The sequence below is a fragment of the Callospermophilus lateralis genome, chromosome 15 (genome assembly GCF_048772815.1).
Source record: "Callospermophilus lateralis isolate mCalLat2 chromosome 15, mCalLat2.hap1, whole genome shotgun sequence".
NCBI lineage: Eukaryota > Metazoa > Chordata > Mammalia > Rodentia > Sciuridae > Callospermophilus > Callospermophilus lateralis.
Window position 1 is genome coordinate 67,366,015 of NC_135319.1, and position 18,205 is coordinate 67,384,219.

General features: G+C 41.3%; 1 protein-coding gene across 6 annotated transcripts in view; it reads right to left on the bottom strand.

The window, feature by feature from the left end:
* Window positions 1–2,719: 2,719 nt before the first annotated feature.
* Sec31b (SEC31 homolog B, COPII component) overlaps window positions 2,720–18,205 on the bottom strand; it is a 32,472-nt gene continuing 16,986 nt past the window's right edge. For all 6 annotated transcript variants that reach the window (XM_076834991.1, XM_076834992.1, XM_076834989.1 and 3 more), the window contains 16 exons: window positions 17,173–17,403; window positions 16,131–16,205; window positions 15,777–15,875; window positions 15,221–15,320; window positions 14,547–14,725; window positions 14,193–14,319; window positions 13,657–13,802; window positions 12,685–12,858; window positions 12,014–12,175; window positions 6,711–6,879; window positions 5,777–6,091; window positions 5,461–5,519; window positions 5,021–5,167; window positions 4,631–4,750; window positions 4,129–4,200; window positions 2,720–3,898 (listed from right to left, as the gene is read on the bottom strand). In XM_076834991.1, the coding sequence (XP_076691106.1) occupies window positions 3,719–3,898; window positions 4,129–4,200; window positions 4,631–4,750; window positions 5,021–5,167; window positions 5,461–5,519; window positions 5,777–6,091; window positions 6,711–6,879; window positions 12,014–12,175; window positions 12,685–12,858; window positions 13,657–13,802; window positions 14,193–14,319; window positions 14,547–14,725; window positions 15,221–15,320; window positions 15,777–15,875; window positions 16,131–16,205; window positions 17,173–17,403 (2,355 nt within the window). In that variant the 3' untranslated portion in view covers window positions 2,720–3,718. The remainder of the gene's footprint in view (window positions 3,899–4,128; window positions 4,201–4,630; window positions 4,751–5,020; window positions 5,168–5,460; window positions 5,520–5,776; window positions 6,092–6,710; window positions 6,880–12,013; window positions 12,176–12,684; window positions 12,859–13,656; window positions 13,803–14,192; window positions 14,320–14,546; window positions 14,726–15,220; window positions 15,321–15,776; window positions 15,876–16,130; window positions 16,206–17,172; window positions 17,404–18,205) is intronic.

Sequence of the window (18,205 nt, forward strand, 5' to 3'; positions counted from 1 at the left end):
TTCCTTCAATAAGTAAACTTCCTGCAATGAAACTGTTGCTAATAGGAAGTTCAGCACCTTGAACTTTAATTTATTGCAATCATTATGATATGTGCCTCATTTCCTGGGTACTGAGCTTCTTCTTGGGGATACTGGGGTAGGGTGGGGTAGAAGATATAACTTTGAGACTCTTATTTTCTTCCCATGGTGGCAGGATACTGTTTTCCCTAGAAACTTGCTTCCTTGATAGCCTAAGTAGCTAGCCTGACTTGATTGAGGCTAATCTTTTGAGGATTAGTAAATCATCCACATAAACCTTCCACTAATACAGTCACTCCATAGCCAAAAGCTTGCTGCTTGTGGTACTTGAGTCTTTTGGGTTCCATTTTCAGAAAGAAGCATTCTGCATGAACTTGTTTATGAAACAGAGCTCTTGGGAATGAAGAGCCAATTCCTTACAGACCTTCTGCAGCCCCAAGAGCTTCCCAGCCTGCTTCCTTGCCCTGAGCCAGTCCTGGGTCTGAACACCAGGCAGCTCTTCCAGAGTAGGTCATATGCTAGACCTTATCCCTTTTCTTCCAAAGTAGGAAAAAGTGCAGAGGTCACAAAATCCAAGGCTCTGGAAAAATAGAAGGGCTCTTATACTCCAAACTGAGACAGTGGCCAAATCAGACCCAGGCCCTAGTCTCACCCCTACATCTTCTGGTCTGACTAATACTTACTGGAAGAGAGGTTCCCTTTCCTCCTTACCAGGGGGATACACTTCCCTTCAGGGTTTCTTAATGCTTAATTTCCAGCTTTATCAGCAAAAGGCCCTTTGCTTGTTTTCTCAGCTCTTGGGCCTCCTGAGTCTCCCAAGCCACTCTTTTCTAATCAAGCAGCAGCATATACTAACCTAGTTGTCTCATTTGGCAGAGTTACTTGATAGGAAGAAAATCTGGCAAGGTGACTAGAAAATATAAAAGTAAATATTGTAAAGTAAAGCTGTACTCTCCCAGAGGTCTCCCAACATAAGAGAACTATTGTGCTTCAAATTGGTGACAACAGGTCAGCACTCCAAACATGTTATGCTGCCAGAAAGTTCTTTCATAGGTTATTGTTTTGTATCCCCAAATAGATATGATTGAGACCAGAATGATTTGAGTTTTATAAAGAAAACATTGTTGAGCTACCTTAGATCTGCATTGCTTTTTTTTAACCCCTTTTTTATTATTAATTCATTCATTTACTCAGTCAACACTGGTGCACTCATGGGTTCCTGTCTTACACTAATTGCCAGGGCTGTGTTCCCCTTAACAAACACAGGCAATTCCAGAACTGTTGCTTAGGAAGACACCTCTGAGGTCAGCTAAACCTTTTGTTTTACAGACTTAGACTGATGCTGAGAAAGATGACTGGCTTGTAAGTCACTGTAGGGTGAGTACTGGAACCCAGGCCCCTTCCTTCCTCTTGTGGGCTCTTTAGGAGCCCATCTGTCTCAGCTTGAGGACAGAAGCAGAGGGAGGTCCTAAGAAGTGACAAGAACACTCACTGGGTAGGGTGGGCAAAACACTGTCTCTTTCCTGTCCCTGGCCTGTAAGCCTACACACAGGCAGAGCTTTCTTTTCTTGAAAAGAATCCCAGCCTCAACTGGCCTTAGCAGCAGGTCAGGGCAAAGACAGACAGGGTCATACTCAGTGTGCTGGTGGTGCTGGTGGTGGTGGGAGGGGAGGGCAGTCCAGGGCACTTGCCTATTGTGGGTCTGGATTGGATGCTTCCACTCATTCATTTCCTTTTAATTAACCCGCATTCCTGGAGGAGAAATATTTATGTTGGCTCCCATAGAGGCAATCCTTAGACTGGAAAGAAGGGGAAAGAAAGCCTGTCTTAGCAAAACAATATCTCTAAAGAGCTCCAGAAGAGAAAATAGGGGAACAAAATGCCATTAAAATAGCCTTCTACCCCCACCAGAGTCAATGAAAACTTCATTTCACATGTTAATCCGCTACTCCGCCCCCTTCTCTTCTCACAACACCTTTTCCGAAAGTGTTTGGGAAAAGTCTTCGCAGTCAGTACACAGCTCCCTGCAGCTCAGACTTCTCCTTGTGTTAGTTCAGGGCCCCAAGTGGGGCTCTCGCTCCAACAGCGGCTTTTTTCTCCCCCCCTTTAATTTAAACAAAGACTTCAGAGTTCATCAACCTCCCACTGAAATTCACAGCTGCTGAACAAACTAATCCCCTCTCCCAGCCTTTCTTCCCTTCAATGGGCTCTTGGCTTCAAAGACACTTTGGGAAAGGACTTTGCTGGGGCTCACACTGCTTCATCAATAGAAGTTAGTGCAAGTATTATCTGAAGAGCAAGTGGCTTTACAAACAAATACTGCCTAACAATCCCTCCCTCCCAAACACACACATCTAGCCTGCAGACATGATGGGATCGACAACAGGATTAGAGCTAGTACCCCCTGGCTTCACACCCAGTCCTTTTGTGCAGCTGAGCTCAGCCCTCAAGTGGTGTGGGGAAAACCCTGGAGCTGAATGTCAGGCACGGATGGAGACACACACACACACATCACGGCAGTTTGGCCGGCAAGTCCATGGGACTGGACTTGAAATCAAGATCCTTTCTTCAACTCTCGACTTCATATTTCTCTCCAAGACTTTCACTTGATTATTAGGATATAGGGAGCAAGAAGAGAAAGGACTCAAAAGAGAGGTAATGGCAAAATAGGACCCAGAGGAGACAATAATTGGGAGATCACTGAGCAAACCAAATCAAAGAAGCTTTATTGCATTATTAAATATATCATACATCAAATGCAGAATTCCTACCATGAAAATTTAGCCAGAGAAGGAAGCCCTGAGATATATGGTGGCTGAGGGGAAGAAGAACCCTAACCCTTGAGGAGCAGAGCTAGAAGACATCTTTTGTTAATATGGTTCCTATTCCAGAATAGGGCTTATAATCACAGAATGAATAGCTTAAGTCCTTGGGCCAGGCTCAAATGTGGAGTCGAAGACCATTCCTTTGTAGGCTGTTGTCCCTCTGCTCCTATCTCATAGCCTAAGATAGCTCCCAGCAAAAGGCAGTTCACCCCTTCTGCCTGCTCCTTAACTTTGCTTACCCTTAAAAAATGCTGGCACATGACAGGTTCCATTTTTAAAGGACTAGAACTTCCTCTCTTGGTTCTGTTCAACTGCAAACCCTCATGTCTATGACTTGTTTGAATGGTAAACAGCACCCAACTTGTTCCTAGCTGCTGGGGCTACAAGGGAATGTGGATCTGGAAATATAAAGTCAGCGGCAAGGAGAAGGTAAGGTAAGAGGCTCACAAACCTCAGAAGGGAAAAACAAAAGATTCCCAAGATAGGTCACAATAGAGGTAGAATTGGAAGTAATGACCCTGTTCACCCTATCAGAAGCCACTTGAACAGAATATCCCTGGGGGAAAAGACCTCATGGCCTAGGTCCTGTCAGAAAACTGTATTAGGGAAAGTAAGACCTGGCTCTATCTATGTCCTGCCTCCAGCGCTGAGTGTTTTGGATAGACAGGAGGTGGTCAGGCATAAAGGGGTTAAAAAAAAAAAAAAAAAAAAGCAGGAACTCAGCTGGTCTGGAGCCAAGTCCACAGCATCATATACCTGGCAGCAAGGGAAGAAAGTGAGGAAAAACAAACAGAATCTGCTGCACAATTTTCCTTTTCTTCAGGGAGTAGTTAAGTAATACAGAAGTGGCCTCTTGGCAAGAGAGGCTGACTGACTTAGCCCTGCAGCTTGTGTGCAATGGTGAGGACAGCCTTCAGGATAGGCATGAAGCTGGACACCTCGCTGAAGCTGCTATAGCCCACCACCTGGGCGTGCACTGCGAGGCCCTGCTCAAAGCTTCCTGCATCCACACATCGGGCGACTTCATGTAGCCCAGCCAGGACATGAGGTGAGAGCTGTGGAGGGATTGCCCTTAGGTTAATTATTTCTACCAGCCCCACCCTGGCAGCCTGAAAGAGATAAGACAGCCTCAAGTTCCAGAGCCCCATCTCTTCCCATTCAAGAAATATGTGGGTATTTGAGGTGGGGGAGCAGTCTTTCCTATGGAAAAAAGACTCTGGGCTTCCTTTGCTCATGGAAGGTAGTGGGAGGGCATGAGGCAGAGGGAATACAGGTAGATACTCACCGTCCCCTCACAGAGTTTCTCATATAGACCTTCCAGACGTTGGGCAGCCTCATCCAGCTTCCTTTTTGTCTTCTGTAGGGAGGCAAATGGATTTTGACCCAGCCCATAAGCCTAACACAGGGCTATAAAGAATCCATTATATTAAAGCTAGAATGACTTAGTACTACTTCCTTCATTTCACAGAGGAGGAAATAAAAACCCAAAGATAGTAATGACTTGTTTAAGCTGATATAGCTAGGAAATGAACAGCACTTGTTCTTCCTGCTGGCTTCCCCCTTCTTCTGTACACCCCATTGCCTATAAGTCTCCATGCTGTTGGGTCCTGCTACCATGGAGCTAAACTTTGGACCAGACTCCAAGTCCCTCCCCTACTCTGCATGGACTTCTAAAAAGTCTGAAATATGGTCAGCATATACAGGGATAGTGAAGGAACTAGTCTCCAGAGACATCCTGAAACCAGCTGAGAGTATGAAGAGGGCATCACAAGAAGGTTCAGACTTACTAAGTCAGTTGCAGAAAGGGAGCAGCGCTGGAGAAGTGCCTCAAAGCTGGTCTTCAAGTACTGATGCTCTGGGGGCAGTGCCTTTCTTTCTATCATCTTAGGAGGTGGTTGTTGACGTTGCTAATGAAGGAGTGAGGAGAAGGGACAGGCAAGAAAATTACCTTTCTCATTGTTTTCCTAAGGTCTCATCCTCAGTGACTCAGGGTCAGGCATACTGCTCCCATTAGAGTACAACAGAGCTGAGGAGAGAGCCCTCCATTCTCTATAGTAAGAACAGAGAATAGGTTTGCCTCTACCTTGAAAAATGATGCCCAGCTATATGCTCCCCACTTTTACTCCCAAGGAGGGCTGGAAGGCTTCCCAGAGCAGGGGAACAGTTGTCCCTGTCACCTGTAGGCTGAGTTCTCCTGGAGCTCCAGGGGGAGCATGATTCACACTGGAAATGGGGGTCTGTGATGGAAGGACCCGTTGTGGCTCAGGGATAAGACTCCTAACTGGAGCAGTAATTGGTGCTAGAGGCATAAATACCTCCGGGAGCTAAAGAGAGAAAGAAAGGCACATGAATCTAAGCTAAGAAACCCTATAGGCCTTAGTTTTGGGGAATGGTAGACATATAGTGAGTTAAGGAAACAAGATAGTGAGCGAGAAAGTGGAAAAAGGGAGACTGGTGAATGTATATAGGAGGGAAAGAAGGTGGTGTTGAGGGGGAAGACTGGAAAAAGGGCAGAGGCAGCCCAAGAATGGGAAGAAAGGGGTTGAATTCTATAAAGAACTAGAAAGTGGGTCACTGCTGAATATATGAGGGGGTGGATAAGGAACAATACATTGACCTTTTTCCTCTGGAGATTTCCTTGAGGGGCAGGAACATTTTTCCACAAATTTTGAGGTCCTGTAGAATAAAAAGATAGGAGTTTTTAGGGGCATGGTCAGGAACATTAGAAAGTTTTAGTCTGAAGACTAGAAAAATTATTTTAATTGGAATCTGTCACACCTCCCTTTGCAGACCAGCCACACTCCCAGCTAACAACCTCCAAACCAAAGGGCCCCAGTTCGTTGGCTTGAGGGAAAAGACTCTGAGACAGTGGTAGGAGGGGATGAAAAGGAAGCAATAGCCCACAAGGGGGAAGCCATGGAAGGAAAACTGACCTTGATGAGGGGTCAAGATGCTAGCACTTGAGAAAGAGCTAGAGCATGGAGCACCTGGCCCTCCGAGAGGGTAAGTTACAGGAGAGTAGGCAGGAGGGGCCAGGAGCTGGGAGCTCAGATGGCTGGGACCTGGTGGTCTCACAGAAGGCAGAGGGAATAGTCTAGGAGTCTCAGACAGAGAAGTAGAGCCAGGCACCATGATGTCTGGGGCTGCCATGGGTGGAGGAAGACCAGAAACAGGCCATGTTCCAGGGAATCTCACAGGGTTTGAGGGTGGAGCCCTTTGTCCTCCTAATAGTTGCAGCTGAGATAAAGCTGAAGTAGAACAGAAATAGGTAATTTGTCACCAAACTTCAATTTGGGAGAGATTCAGTATATCAGACAGGAATAGGTCAGCAACAAAACAAAACAAGCCAGGTATGGTGACACATGTTTGTGGTTCCAGTTACTCAGAAGGCTGAGGCATGAGGATCACTTGAGCCCAGGAGTTAGAGGCTAGCCTAGGCAACACAACAAAATCCTGTCTCAAAAATTTCAAAATAGAACAAAAACCAAAACACCACAACTGACAATAATAATAAATGATTAATCCAAGTGTAAAGAGATCTTATAATTTATAAAGTACTTTAACTATTCTCCTTATTTGACCCTCAAAATAATCTTAAAGGATTGAAATCACCAGTATAATAAGTTTGGTATATTACCAAAATATACAAAGTCTTTAAGATAAGAGAGAATGTTAAAAAGGGATAGGAATTTTGATTGCAACTCTGAAGCTCTTCTCTCAAAAAAATTTTTTTTTAAATTTTTAAACTAAAACAAACAAAACAAAACAAGATCCTCTCTAAACCGGACCAACATGAATTTGGGAGAGAATATGTCTGTCTTTCCTGAGACCTCCGTTCTGTGCCCAAACAAATCCCCACTTACTCACCAGGCCTGACCCCAGGGCCCAAAGGCAAAGGCTGGATTGCCTGGGGTTCAGGTGTCCTGTAGTCACTTATAGTCTTTGTCCTGGAACAGGGGATAGGATGGGAGGGTGTCAAGGGCATTACTAATGATGGCTGAAATGTGTCCGTAGGCCTTGAAGATGGACTTTGAACCTGTGAAGAGAAAAAAGAGTCAGCTCTTGAAAAGAAAAGAGATATGAGTAATTGAAATCAGAAAAACAATACAGAAAACTAATGAAATGAAAATTAATTATTCGAAAAATATTAATAAAATTTATACATCTCTATAAAGACTGATAAGATAAAGAGAGAAGATATTATTCATCAATACCAGAGATGAAATAAGGAGCATTATAGCAGACCCTGAAGCTACTAAAAAAATAATAAAGGAATATGCAAGTAACTTTAAATTCATAAATTCAATAACTTAAAAGAAATAGACCAATTCCTCAAGAACTACATGCAACGAAAATAGCCAAAACAAAAGATAAAAATAAACAGTCACATAATTATTAAAGAAATTGGATTTATAAGGGCTGGAGATATAGCTCAGTTGGTAGAATGCTAGCCTAGTATGCACAAGGCCCTGGGTTCAATCCCTTGCACCACACACACACACAAAAAAAAAAAAAGAAAGAAATTGAATTTATAATTTAAAAGTTCAATCCCCCACAAAGTATTCAAGGCCCAAATGTTTTCATTGGAGAATTTGACCAAGGGTTCAAATTAACATATAGTTTACATAAACTCTTCCAAGAAAATAGAAAGAACAGTCCTATTTTTTTTTTTTTTTTTGTGGTGCTGGGGATTGAACCCATGGTTTTGTGCATGCAAGATAAGCACTCTACCAACTGAGCTATATCCCTAGCCCCACTAATTCATTTTATAAAACCAGCATTATTCTATACCAAAACTAGACAAAGACAGCACAAAATAAAACTACAGACCAATATTACTCACGAACTTAGATACAAAAATCCTTAACAAAATTTTATCTTTTTTTTTTTAAGAAATTGAAATACATTATATAATTAACGAGGACCACATTCTTTTTTTTTTTTTAGAGAGAGAATTTTAATATTTATTTTTTAGTTTTCGGCGGACACAACATCTTTGTTTGTATGTGGTACTGAGGATTGAACTAGGGCGGCACGCATGGCCAGGCGAGCACGCTAACACTTGAGCCGTATCCCCAGCCCCCTTAACAAAATTTTAGCAAGTCAAATCCAACAATGTGTATAAAAATAACATTCCACAACCAAGACAGATTTATTCCAGTTCATGCAAGCCTGGTCTAACATATTTAAAAATCAATCAATGTAATCTACCATATCATCAAACTGAATAAAAATATTTTATATGTCATATAAAATGATGCAGAAAAAACATCTGACAAAATTCATTCATGATCTAGTACATAAATGGCGGTCTAAATGTATCCCCCAAAATCCATGTGTTGGAAATTCATGCAACATTGTTTGGAAGTGGGACATTTTGGAAGTGTTTATGCCACTATAAAATTGAGTTCAGAAGTAGGTGCACTCTCAATTGCTATCCTGCCTCTGTCATGTTAGGACCACTTTCCTCTACTCTGGAGGATGCAACAAGGTGCCATCTTGGAACCTGAGACCAAACCTGCTGGTGCCTTGATCCTGGACTTCCCAGCCTCCAAAACTATGAGAAATGAATTTCTGTTCTTTATATATTGCCCAACCTCTGGTATTCTGTTTTAGTAGCACAAAATAGGCTAAAACACAAGGAATTGAGGCAAAATTCCCTGACTTCAGAAAGAGAATTTTCAAAAAACTTACATCTAGTATCATATTTAATGGTGAAATGTTGAATGTTTGCCCCTCTAAGACTGGAAACAAGGCAAGGATATTCACTTTCACTACTCTTATTTAGCATAGTACTGGAAGTCACAATCACTTCAATAAGGTAACAAATAAATTAAAGACATTCTGACTGGAAAGAAAGAAAACTGTCCCTATTTGTCCCTCTATGTAAACATGACTGTGTATATACAAAATCACAAGGGATACACACACACACACACAACCAACCAACTTCTAGAACAACTAAGTAAATTCAGGAAAGTAAAAAGATACACCACCAAAACACAAAAATAAATTTCATTTCTATACACTGACAATGAATGAGTGGAAATCAAAATGAAAATTTGATTTCAAGCTCAAGAGAATATTAAATAGTTAAGTGTGAATTAAACAAAGAATAAGAATGATGAAAGTTGTAAAATACTGATGAAAAAGCATGTTCATGAACTGGAAAACTCATAGTAAGACGCTGATTCTCCCTAAATTAATCTATAGTTTTAATGCAATTCCTATGACCAGGAATTAAGATGAACATCTTAACACAATTCTTTGTAGATAGAGACAAACTTATTCCAACATTTATGGGAAAAGGGAAAGGTTCTAAAATACCCAAAACAATTTTTAAAAAGAAAAATAAAGTGGGAGGAATTACTTTTCCCCACACCAAGACTTATTATATAATGGTAGTAATCAAGATAGAATAGTATTGACAGAGGGACAGACACAAAGATCAAGGGAACAAAACTGAGAAATAAATCCACACAAATATGCCTACTTAGTTTTTGACAAAGGAGCAAAATCAATTCAATGGAGAAGGGTCAGCCTTTACGGTAAATACTCTAGTGCAACTGAATATCCATTAGCCAAAAAAAAGAATCTTGATCTAAATTTCATATGTTCTACCAAAAAATCAACTAAAAAAATTAAACAAGAATGTAAATATAAAACAAAATGACAAAACTTATAGAAAGAATATATGAGAAAACTTGGGGGACCTAAGACTAAGTAAAGAATTCTTAAACTTGACACCAAAAGCATGATCCATAGGTGGAAAACTTTATAGGCTGGACTTCATAAAATTAAAAACTTGCTCTGTGAAAGGTTCTTAAAAAGGTGAAAAGACAAATTATAGATTGAGATAAAATATTTGCAAATGACATATCCAACTAATCAATGACTCATATCTAGAATATATGTAGAACTCTTAAACCTCAACATTAAAAAACAAAACAATCCAAATAGACATGTGACATATAGACATTTCACTGAGGATATATAGATGGTAAATATCTGAAAATATAAAAAACATTAGCCATTAGAGAAATTCAAATTAAAACCAAAATGAACTATCATCACCCATAAATCAAAATGGCTGTTGAAAAACAATGATGATACCAAAGGCTAGTGGAGATACAGAGAAACCGGATCATTCTTCCATTGCTGGTGAGAATGTAAAATGGTTATGACCATTCTGGTAAATTGTTTGGCTATTACTTTCAAAACAAAAAATGAACTTATAATAGAATTCAGCAATTGTGTTCTTATATTCTGAGGCATTTATCCCAGTGAAATTAAGACTTATTTTCATTCAACAGCTTTATTCATAATAGCCCCAAACTGAGAACTACCCAAATGTCCTTCAAAGGGTAAATAACTAAAAAAATTTAAAATAAATTTTAAAAACCTGTGGCAGCTCAATGGTACAGCACTTGTCTAGCATATGCGAGGCACTGGACTCAATCCTCAACACCACATGAATATAAATAAATAAAATAAAGATTTTTTTTAAAAAAATGAATGATGCAACATGGATGAACCTGAGTTACATAATGCTGAGAAAAGATAGTCTCAAAGGGTATGTATTCATGTTTCTATTTATGTGACAATAGTGAAATAACATAATTAAAAAGCTGAATAACATATTAGCGATGCCAACAGAAAAATGAGGTTAGGTGTGGCTATGAAAAGGTAATCAGACAGTATTGAAATCTTTTATTTTTACAATGGTACAACTGAATATCTTGATTGAGGTGTTGGTAACATAAGGCTATGCATGTGACAAAACTGCAGTTACACACACACAAACACACACAAAATTAATACATGAAAAATTGATAAAATATGAATGTATGGGTTGTATCAATGTTCACTTTTTCATTTTGATATTACACTGTGGTTATGTGCAATGTTAGTACAGAGTATTTGGGGAAATATTCCCAAATATTCCTTGTAACCTCCTGTGAATCTGTAATTATAGTAGAAAAAAGAGAGGAAGAGAGAAAGGAAGGGAGGAAAAGAGGAGAGAAAAAGAAATGAAATTAAGATGCAAATGGAAGATACTTCTATCCTCAAATCTCTTTGGATTTTATTCCCCAATACCTTTAATAAGCTCCTGGTCTCACATGTTAACTGTACCCAATCTGCCTGGACACTTTGGATAGAACCTGGGAAGGATTTCCAACTCCTTCCTTTCTCAATCTTCCTACCACATGCAAGCCTCTAAACTATCACCAATTTCTGTGAATTCTATCTACTAAATATCTTAAATATAACCTCCCTATCCAGTTATTGGTTTTTCATATCCTTATCATCTTTTATTTTAAATATTTTTAGTTGTAGATGGACATAATACCTTTATTTATTTATTTTATTTTTTATTTTTATGTGGTGCTAAGGATCAAACCCAGTGCCTCATACATGCTAGGCAAGCGCTCTACCACCAGGCCACAGCCACAGCCACAGCCTCTCATCATCTCTTGCTATGGTTTCCTAACTGCCCTGAGCCTTGTCCTTCCTAAACACATAGATAATCGTGCCATTTCCCTAGACAAAAGTGTTCAGTAACTTCTCTGTGCTCTAAGGGACAAGTCTAAATGCTTCAGCACAGAATGTCGGATCATTAATGATCTCCTACTCATTGCTCCACCTTCATTAACCTCACACTCCATGACCACATACACCTATTTTGAAATTCCATTAAAATAATCAGTCTTTCCTCAAAAAGCCTCTGCTTATATTCCCTGTGCCTAAATCAGCCTTCACCTATCCATTTTCTCTTCTAAATAACTTTTAACCTTCATGACTCAGATCAAGCATCATACTTATTCTAAAGCATTCCCTGAACTGTAACTTTGCCAGCTCACACACAGAATAAACTGCTTTCTTCTGTGTGATCCCATAGCCCAATCATGACATTTATGAATTTTACTGTAGTTATTTTTTACATATCTATTTTTTCACTAGACTATGAGTTACTTGAGGGTATGGATCATAGTTTGTGTACCTTTGTGTTCTAAAAGGCTAGTAGTTGTTCAATAAATAATTATTAGAAAGGTAACAGAATTCTAGGAAATCAGGAATTTTCACTAACATATTCCAAGTGCCTAGAACCATGTCTGGAATTTAAGTATTTTTGAATGAGTGAACAAATGAATTAACAAATAAAGTCTTACCTGGTGAGAAGGCTGGGATCCCAATCTGTAAGATGATGTCTCTTTGAAGCGGGTGGTAGCTCCCACAACAACCCGGGGAAAGGGAAAAGTGGGGGACTGTTGACCCAGGACAGCAGAACCTTGGGCATGAAAAAGCCGATCTCTTAGCTGCTGAACTGATGGCTACAAGAGTTGTAATAAGGAAGAGCCATGTTAACAAAATGAAAACAAGCAAACATCTTCTCTTAGAAGACTGGCCCTTTTATCACTCAAGCTTCCAATGATCCTCTATACTCTAGACACCATAAATAACTCAAAGTTCCCTAGTCCTTGACAAACACTTGCATACTCCCTCTTGGCTAGTCTTTCTTCCTAGAAAACCCTACATCTGATGGTAAGCTACTTCACTTTTAAAGGTCCAGCTCAACTGTTTTAACCACTGGGAAGACTTCCTTGACTTCTCCAGATAAAACCAGCCCCTTTCCTAAGTCCCACAGTGCTTAGCATAAGCCTCTGTTATAGCACTAGAAGTTGCTAATATCTGATCTCCCCTAACATATTGTGAATTAAGGGATGAGTTCTTATTTATCCTAGGAGATTCAGCATTAGCATAGTTCCTGAAATGTGGAAATGCTCAGCCAGTGTTAGATGACAGAATGAAATGGTTTGCTCTCTCACATGGCCCCACTCACCTGAGCACAGTCATTGGGTAAAAAGCTCATGGCAGTGGCAAGGCTGCCTTGAGCTGCCAGGAGGTTGGCATAGTGGGTGATCCTGTAGGTTGTGGTAGGGCCTGGGCTCATCACATTAGGAGCCTGCTGAGGTTCCAAGCTCCTGTTAAGGACCATTACCTTCTCTATCAGGTCCTATAGGGACAAGGATGAGGGTGGTCAGACCTGTTCAAAGCACATTGTTCTCTAAATCCAGGCAGTTCACCCAGGAATGTCTCACTATGACTTCCCCAGACAAAAATCAGCCCCTTCCCTAAAGTCCCACAGTGCTTAGTATAAGCCTCTGTTTTGGCACTAGAAGTTACTAATATCTGATCCATACCCAGTTAAAGGCAGAAGCTAATATATTTGAGACATGACAGTAAAGGACCACTTGGCCTAATTTCCCAAGCTGTTTGGGATTGGGTTCAACTGGACTTATCTGGGTCTTGGATTCTTACTAATCTCTGCCTCCTCTTTTTGCTTTTTTTACCCTTTCTACTAGTGCACCATCAACCATAGACTCTGTTATTGTAATTGTTTCATGTGTGACTTTTGTCTTTCTGTGAATCTGTGACCCCTATCTTCTCTGGTCATTCAATGAGCATCTGATACAATTTAGATTCACAGAAATTTTCACAGAAGCTAATGGAAAATCCAGGCTTACAACTAACTACTCAAATATTGAAACCACTTGTATAACCAAACCTGAAATGGGAAAAGTTTATGACGGTTAATGCCCATGCAGCTGCTGCTTATTCTTCTCTGAGGGAAAGAAGTGACATTTCACCTTAGGAGAAGATCCCAGACACTGAGGGACTTTTGCTCCTCCCCAACACCTTGGCTCTAGTCTGTACCCAGAAGACCCACCTCTGTTATCTCTGCACATCCCCACCACTAGCCTCTCCAGAGGGCCTGATATGGAGTGGCCAGAATCCTAAAGAGAAAAGGTACCTGCAGAGCCATGGGGGATGAGGCCTGGTGGCCTTTTGCCCAGCACTCTACTAGCCGCTCCACATTCCCTGAGCATACATAACAGAGTGTAGCTTCAGAGGTTAATGCCCTGCCACCCTCCTGCTCCATGCGAGTCCCCAGCATGTCTGCAGAGAGATACAAATTTCATTAATGACACAGTTTCCCCATGCTGCTCCTCTCTTCTCTGTTTGGAAATAAGTAGAGGATCATGAGCTATGGAAATAAGTAGCTACCTGGTTTTAAGATTACACTAAGGCTAACCTTGCCCTCTGGTGAAAGGCAAAGCTGTCACATTAAGATGTGACACACAAAAGTAAAACAGAAAAATAAATGATCCCTACTGGAAATAGGGACATGAACTGCTATCCATGCTTTTTGGCTGAGCCAGACCCTGGCTCTAACAGTACAGCCTGGCCTCCCAGAGTTCAGGCTGCTTCTTTGCCTCCTCCTTACTTATGTCCATTAACTCCATGCTGAAGCCATAGTGCTTATCCCAAAGCTAGGACCACACCTACCACAGAGCTCAGGGAATTTCTCTGGCCCTGAGTATGTTAACAGTAAGGCCAGTGCCTCTCTCCAGTTCTTCAGGCTACAGGCACACACCAGATCCTTCCAGTTCTTCTGCACAACACAGGATAGAAGCTATAATAGGATGAGAAGAAAGGAGGCCCTCAGCCATCCATCCACATGGGCAGCAGTCTCACACACAAAGATGTACTAAGAGAGACACTCATGAGCAGGCCTCTTGTTAGACAATTGAGTAGGGTAAGGGTAATTAGAGTACTCTAAACACCAGTCCCAAGGTGTAAGCCTCCATCTGACAAGGTCCGGTAATCTCTCTCCTTCTTCTCTGCATGATAAACAATTACCGAGGAAATTTTGGTTTGCCTCTTGGCCAAATAGCGCTCCTGTGTCCGTTTCAACAGATCTGTGCCCCCAGCCTGAGCCAAGATGATAGCATCAGCAAAACGCTCTTCCTTCAGACACAGCTCCACAGCAGAACTCAGTTCCCCAAGCAACAGGGCCTGGCTCAGGAGTCCATCAGTGTCTGTAGATAGAGGCATCCCCTCCACATTAGCCTCCCCTCACTTCCTGTCCACTGCAGGGTCTACAGCACACCCTCTCTTGTCTCTATCCCATTCAGCTTTCCTTGCTCCCAAGAAAACCCTCAAGTTTCATTCCTTAGCAATAATATGTAGTGAGGTGTCCAGGGGTGACAGGTCTCTAAAGACAAGATTCAAGACAAGACAGGGGACTTATGAGGCAAGATCATGGGTTATCATGTGTGCTTGCTCAGCATGGAAAGTTCCAAGGCCTTTTCAAAAAATGATATAAGAATAGTAAAAAATATCTTAGTAGAAAATTTTCTACAGGAAATCATCCATAAAAATATAACCAGAGAGAGCTCTAACTAGTAAGATACTTGCCAATATTTAAGATGGTGGGAAAGAAGCAGGAGACAAAAAAGGACTATCTCAAGTCCAAGAACTCTGAGCCCACCTGCTCCCAAGCAGAGATTTTCTCTTCTTTAAGGCAAGGGTACCTTCTGTGATGGGGATCTCCCATGGGGTCATATTCTGAGGAACCAGCTCATCAAAGAAGGCTGAGGATGCAGAGGCATCCTCTGTGGTATGTTTGGAGGCCTGTGTAAGGAAGGATAGAGGTGATTACATAGGAAATAAACCCAGAGGTTCTTTACCACTGAGCTATATCCTCAATCTTTTTAATGTTCTATTTTGAGACAGGGTCTCACTAAGTTGCCCAGGTTGGACTTGAACTTGCAATCTTCCTGCCTCAGTTTCCTGAGTAGCTGGAATTACAGGCCTGTATCACTACGTATGGCTACTATTTGGGTAAGATAATACTAAAAACTAAAAAATTAACCAGTAAGATTTGAGAAGAGCTTATTCAGACACAGCTCCATTTCCAACCCCAAAGCTTATGTGTCTTATTCTGGTTCCAAAAGAGTTGGGAGTTTGAAGATTTTTACAGAAATTAAGCACCTTATTGAGAGCACAGCAAAGTGCCAGTATAGAAGATACTCTAGAGACTGGTGCCCTATACTAGACCAGGTAAGGTTGGCTGGGATTTTATCATACCTGGCTGCAGAAGACTTGTTGTCTGTTACTGTTAAAGATATCTTTCTTGGGCTGAGGGCTCTCTGCTGGCCCCAAGTCCCTCTTCAACCATGTGGTCACCTGCAGAGAGAGATCTAATTTAATACTACACTTTCTAGTTCAAACAAGGCTGAAGTTCTCTTCCCACCTCCATGCCCATCAACTGAACTAAGATCCTTCAACTACCTTCCAGGGAAAAAGCCTAAATTCAAGAAGTAAAATTCTCATTTATGTATTACTTAAGCCCATAAAGTAGTATTCTGAGATGGCTTTCTCTGGCAGAATTCTCTTGTTCTCTGCATTAAGTCCATGTTTCAGATGTAAAGAGTAGCTTACCTTCTCTAGAAGCTCATCTTTATTGTATCCTAAAAGCTTTAGGAATTTCATTCTTGAGTCTTGCTCTAAAGTCACCTAAGGAACAGAGAATAACAGAAAAGTCTTCACCAAATGAATGTGAATGACCCTCCTCCTGCACCAAGCTAAACAGCTGAGCCAGTGTGCCCTCAAATATAGTTCTATCATAGTGCCCTCAGAAAAGCCACCTTTCTTTTTCTTCTTCTTGCTCAGCAGTACAAAGACTGACTTCCTGATTACTTCTGTTCTCTTTCCCATTCTGCCATTCCTAGAGCTTGTATCCTACATCATTTCTTACTCTTTCTTCCTACATCTTTCTCAAATTCTTTCCTCTCTCCTAGATCCGGATGTATACTTTCATAAAGCTCTAGTATGTCTGATGCATAGACCCCAAATTTCTCACAGACCCCCTGGACAACCCTGTTCTATTTTTTTTTTCATCCTCTTAGAATCCTAAAGATTCTAAGTCAGCCAGCTACTTCCCTTTCTTCCTTCAGACTTCTTAATTGCTCATTTCTTTTGACAGATGTAGTACTCTTCCTGGGTGCCATAAGCAACTTGACTTTAAATGAGAACTAGAACTGAATCCATGCCTCCAGGGTGGCACCTGCACCCCGAGGCCCACCAAAAGGACTCCCCTTGGGTTATCTGAAACAAACTCAAAGCCTACTTATGATGATGCATCCTTCCAGCTAAACTTCTTCCCTTCCTTCTTTTTCTCCATCCTTCCCATCAACTCCTCTGCATTTGGCATGATACTGTGAAAACTTTCCTTGGCTCTGATAAAGTATCCTGAGCATCAGCAATAGCAGCAATCAAGGAAGACATCTCTTACACTCCCCATCTTCACAAGTGGCCTCTAAGCCTCTCATACAGGGTGAAGATTCTGTGTCTAGAGGACACAGGAAAAACCGAGGGGATTAGCCTCTGCAATCTGGGCCACAGTGTGGTAGTGCATCTCCTGGAGTTGATAGAAGCTAGAGTTCCAGGGAACTGATGAGCGGCCAGCCTTCAAGTTTCCTACCTTCAGGAACTGCCAGAGCATCTTTTCACATGGCAGCAAAGCCTGCTGGCTCTTGTTCTGACAATATTTCATGAGATTTCCTGATCCCAAAGCCTCCTGAAGCTCAAGTGACCTCATCAGGAATTCAGATTCTGTAATGACTTGACTGATGAAGACAAGGCGGGGACAAGGCTGTGGCAACTCCTGGGCAGGGGTACTGGAAAGGCCAAAAGTCACCAGCTTCCCCCCAAACTGGTGAGAAAAAGTAAGAAAGTCAAAGGTTATACCTTCATGCCAAAAACTAACACCATGTCAGGATCACAGGGAAGGCTATTGATTTACCCTAGGGCAGGAAAATAATAAAAAGAGAGCCCCTGGGAGTGGAATAGGATCAGGAATTGAGTATTAAACGTATCTCATACCAAAACCACTTCTTGCATTTTTGGTTCCACTTGTTTAAAACGTCACTATTTGGTGTTCATCCTCCCCCATCCTGGCACCACCACTCTCTCAGGCACCTGGCCTAAATACCTTGGCATTTCACAGTCTTCATACCCACTGCAGCCAAGCTCCCCCACCAGGTCCTACTCCCAGTACTGACACACTTAGATTACCGGAGGAGTTTGCTAGCCCTTAGTTTTGGTTTTTTCCTCCTCCAACCCAAATCTCAGATCCTCCCCTATTGCTGTACCACCTGTTTTGTTTGTTTTCCTCTTTAACATATTGATTTTATATTTTTTCTTCATTCCTCTTTCTTTTTTAAGTATTTGTTCTTCTTAGATATATATGACAGTAGAGTGTATTTTGACATATTATATGTACATAAAGTATAAAATTATTCTAATTAGGATCCTATTCTTGTGGTGGTACATGATGTGGAGCTTCACTGGTCATGTATTCATATATGAACAAAGAAAAGTTATGTCCAATTCATTCCACTCTCTTTCCTAATCTGATTGCCATCCCTTGCCTTCATGTATCACCTTTGCTACTTAGGAGATGGTAATGGCTTCACAGGCCTCAAGAAAACACTTACATTGCTCTTTCTAATGTG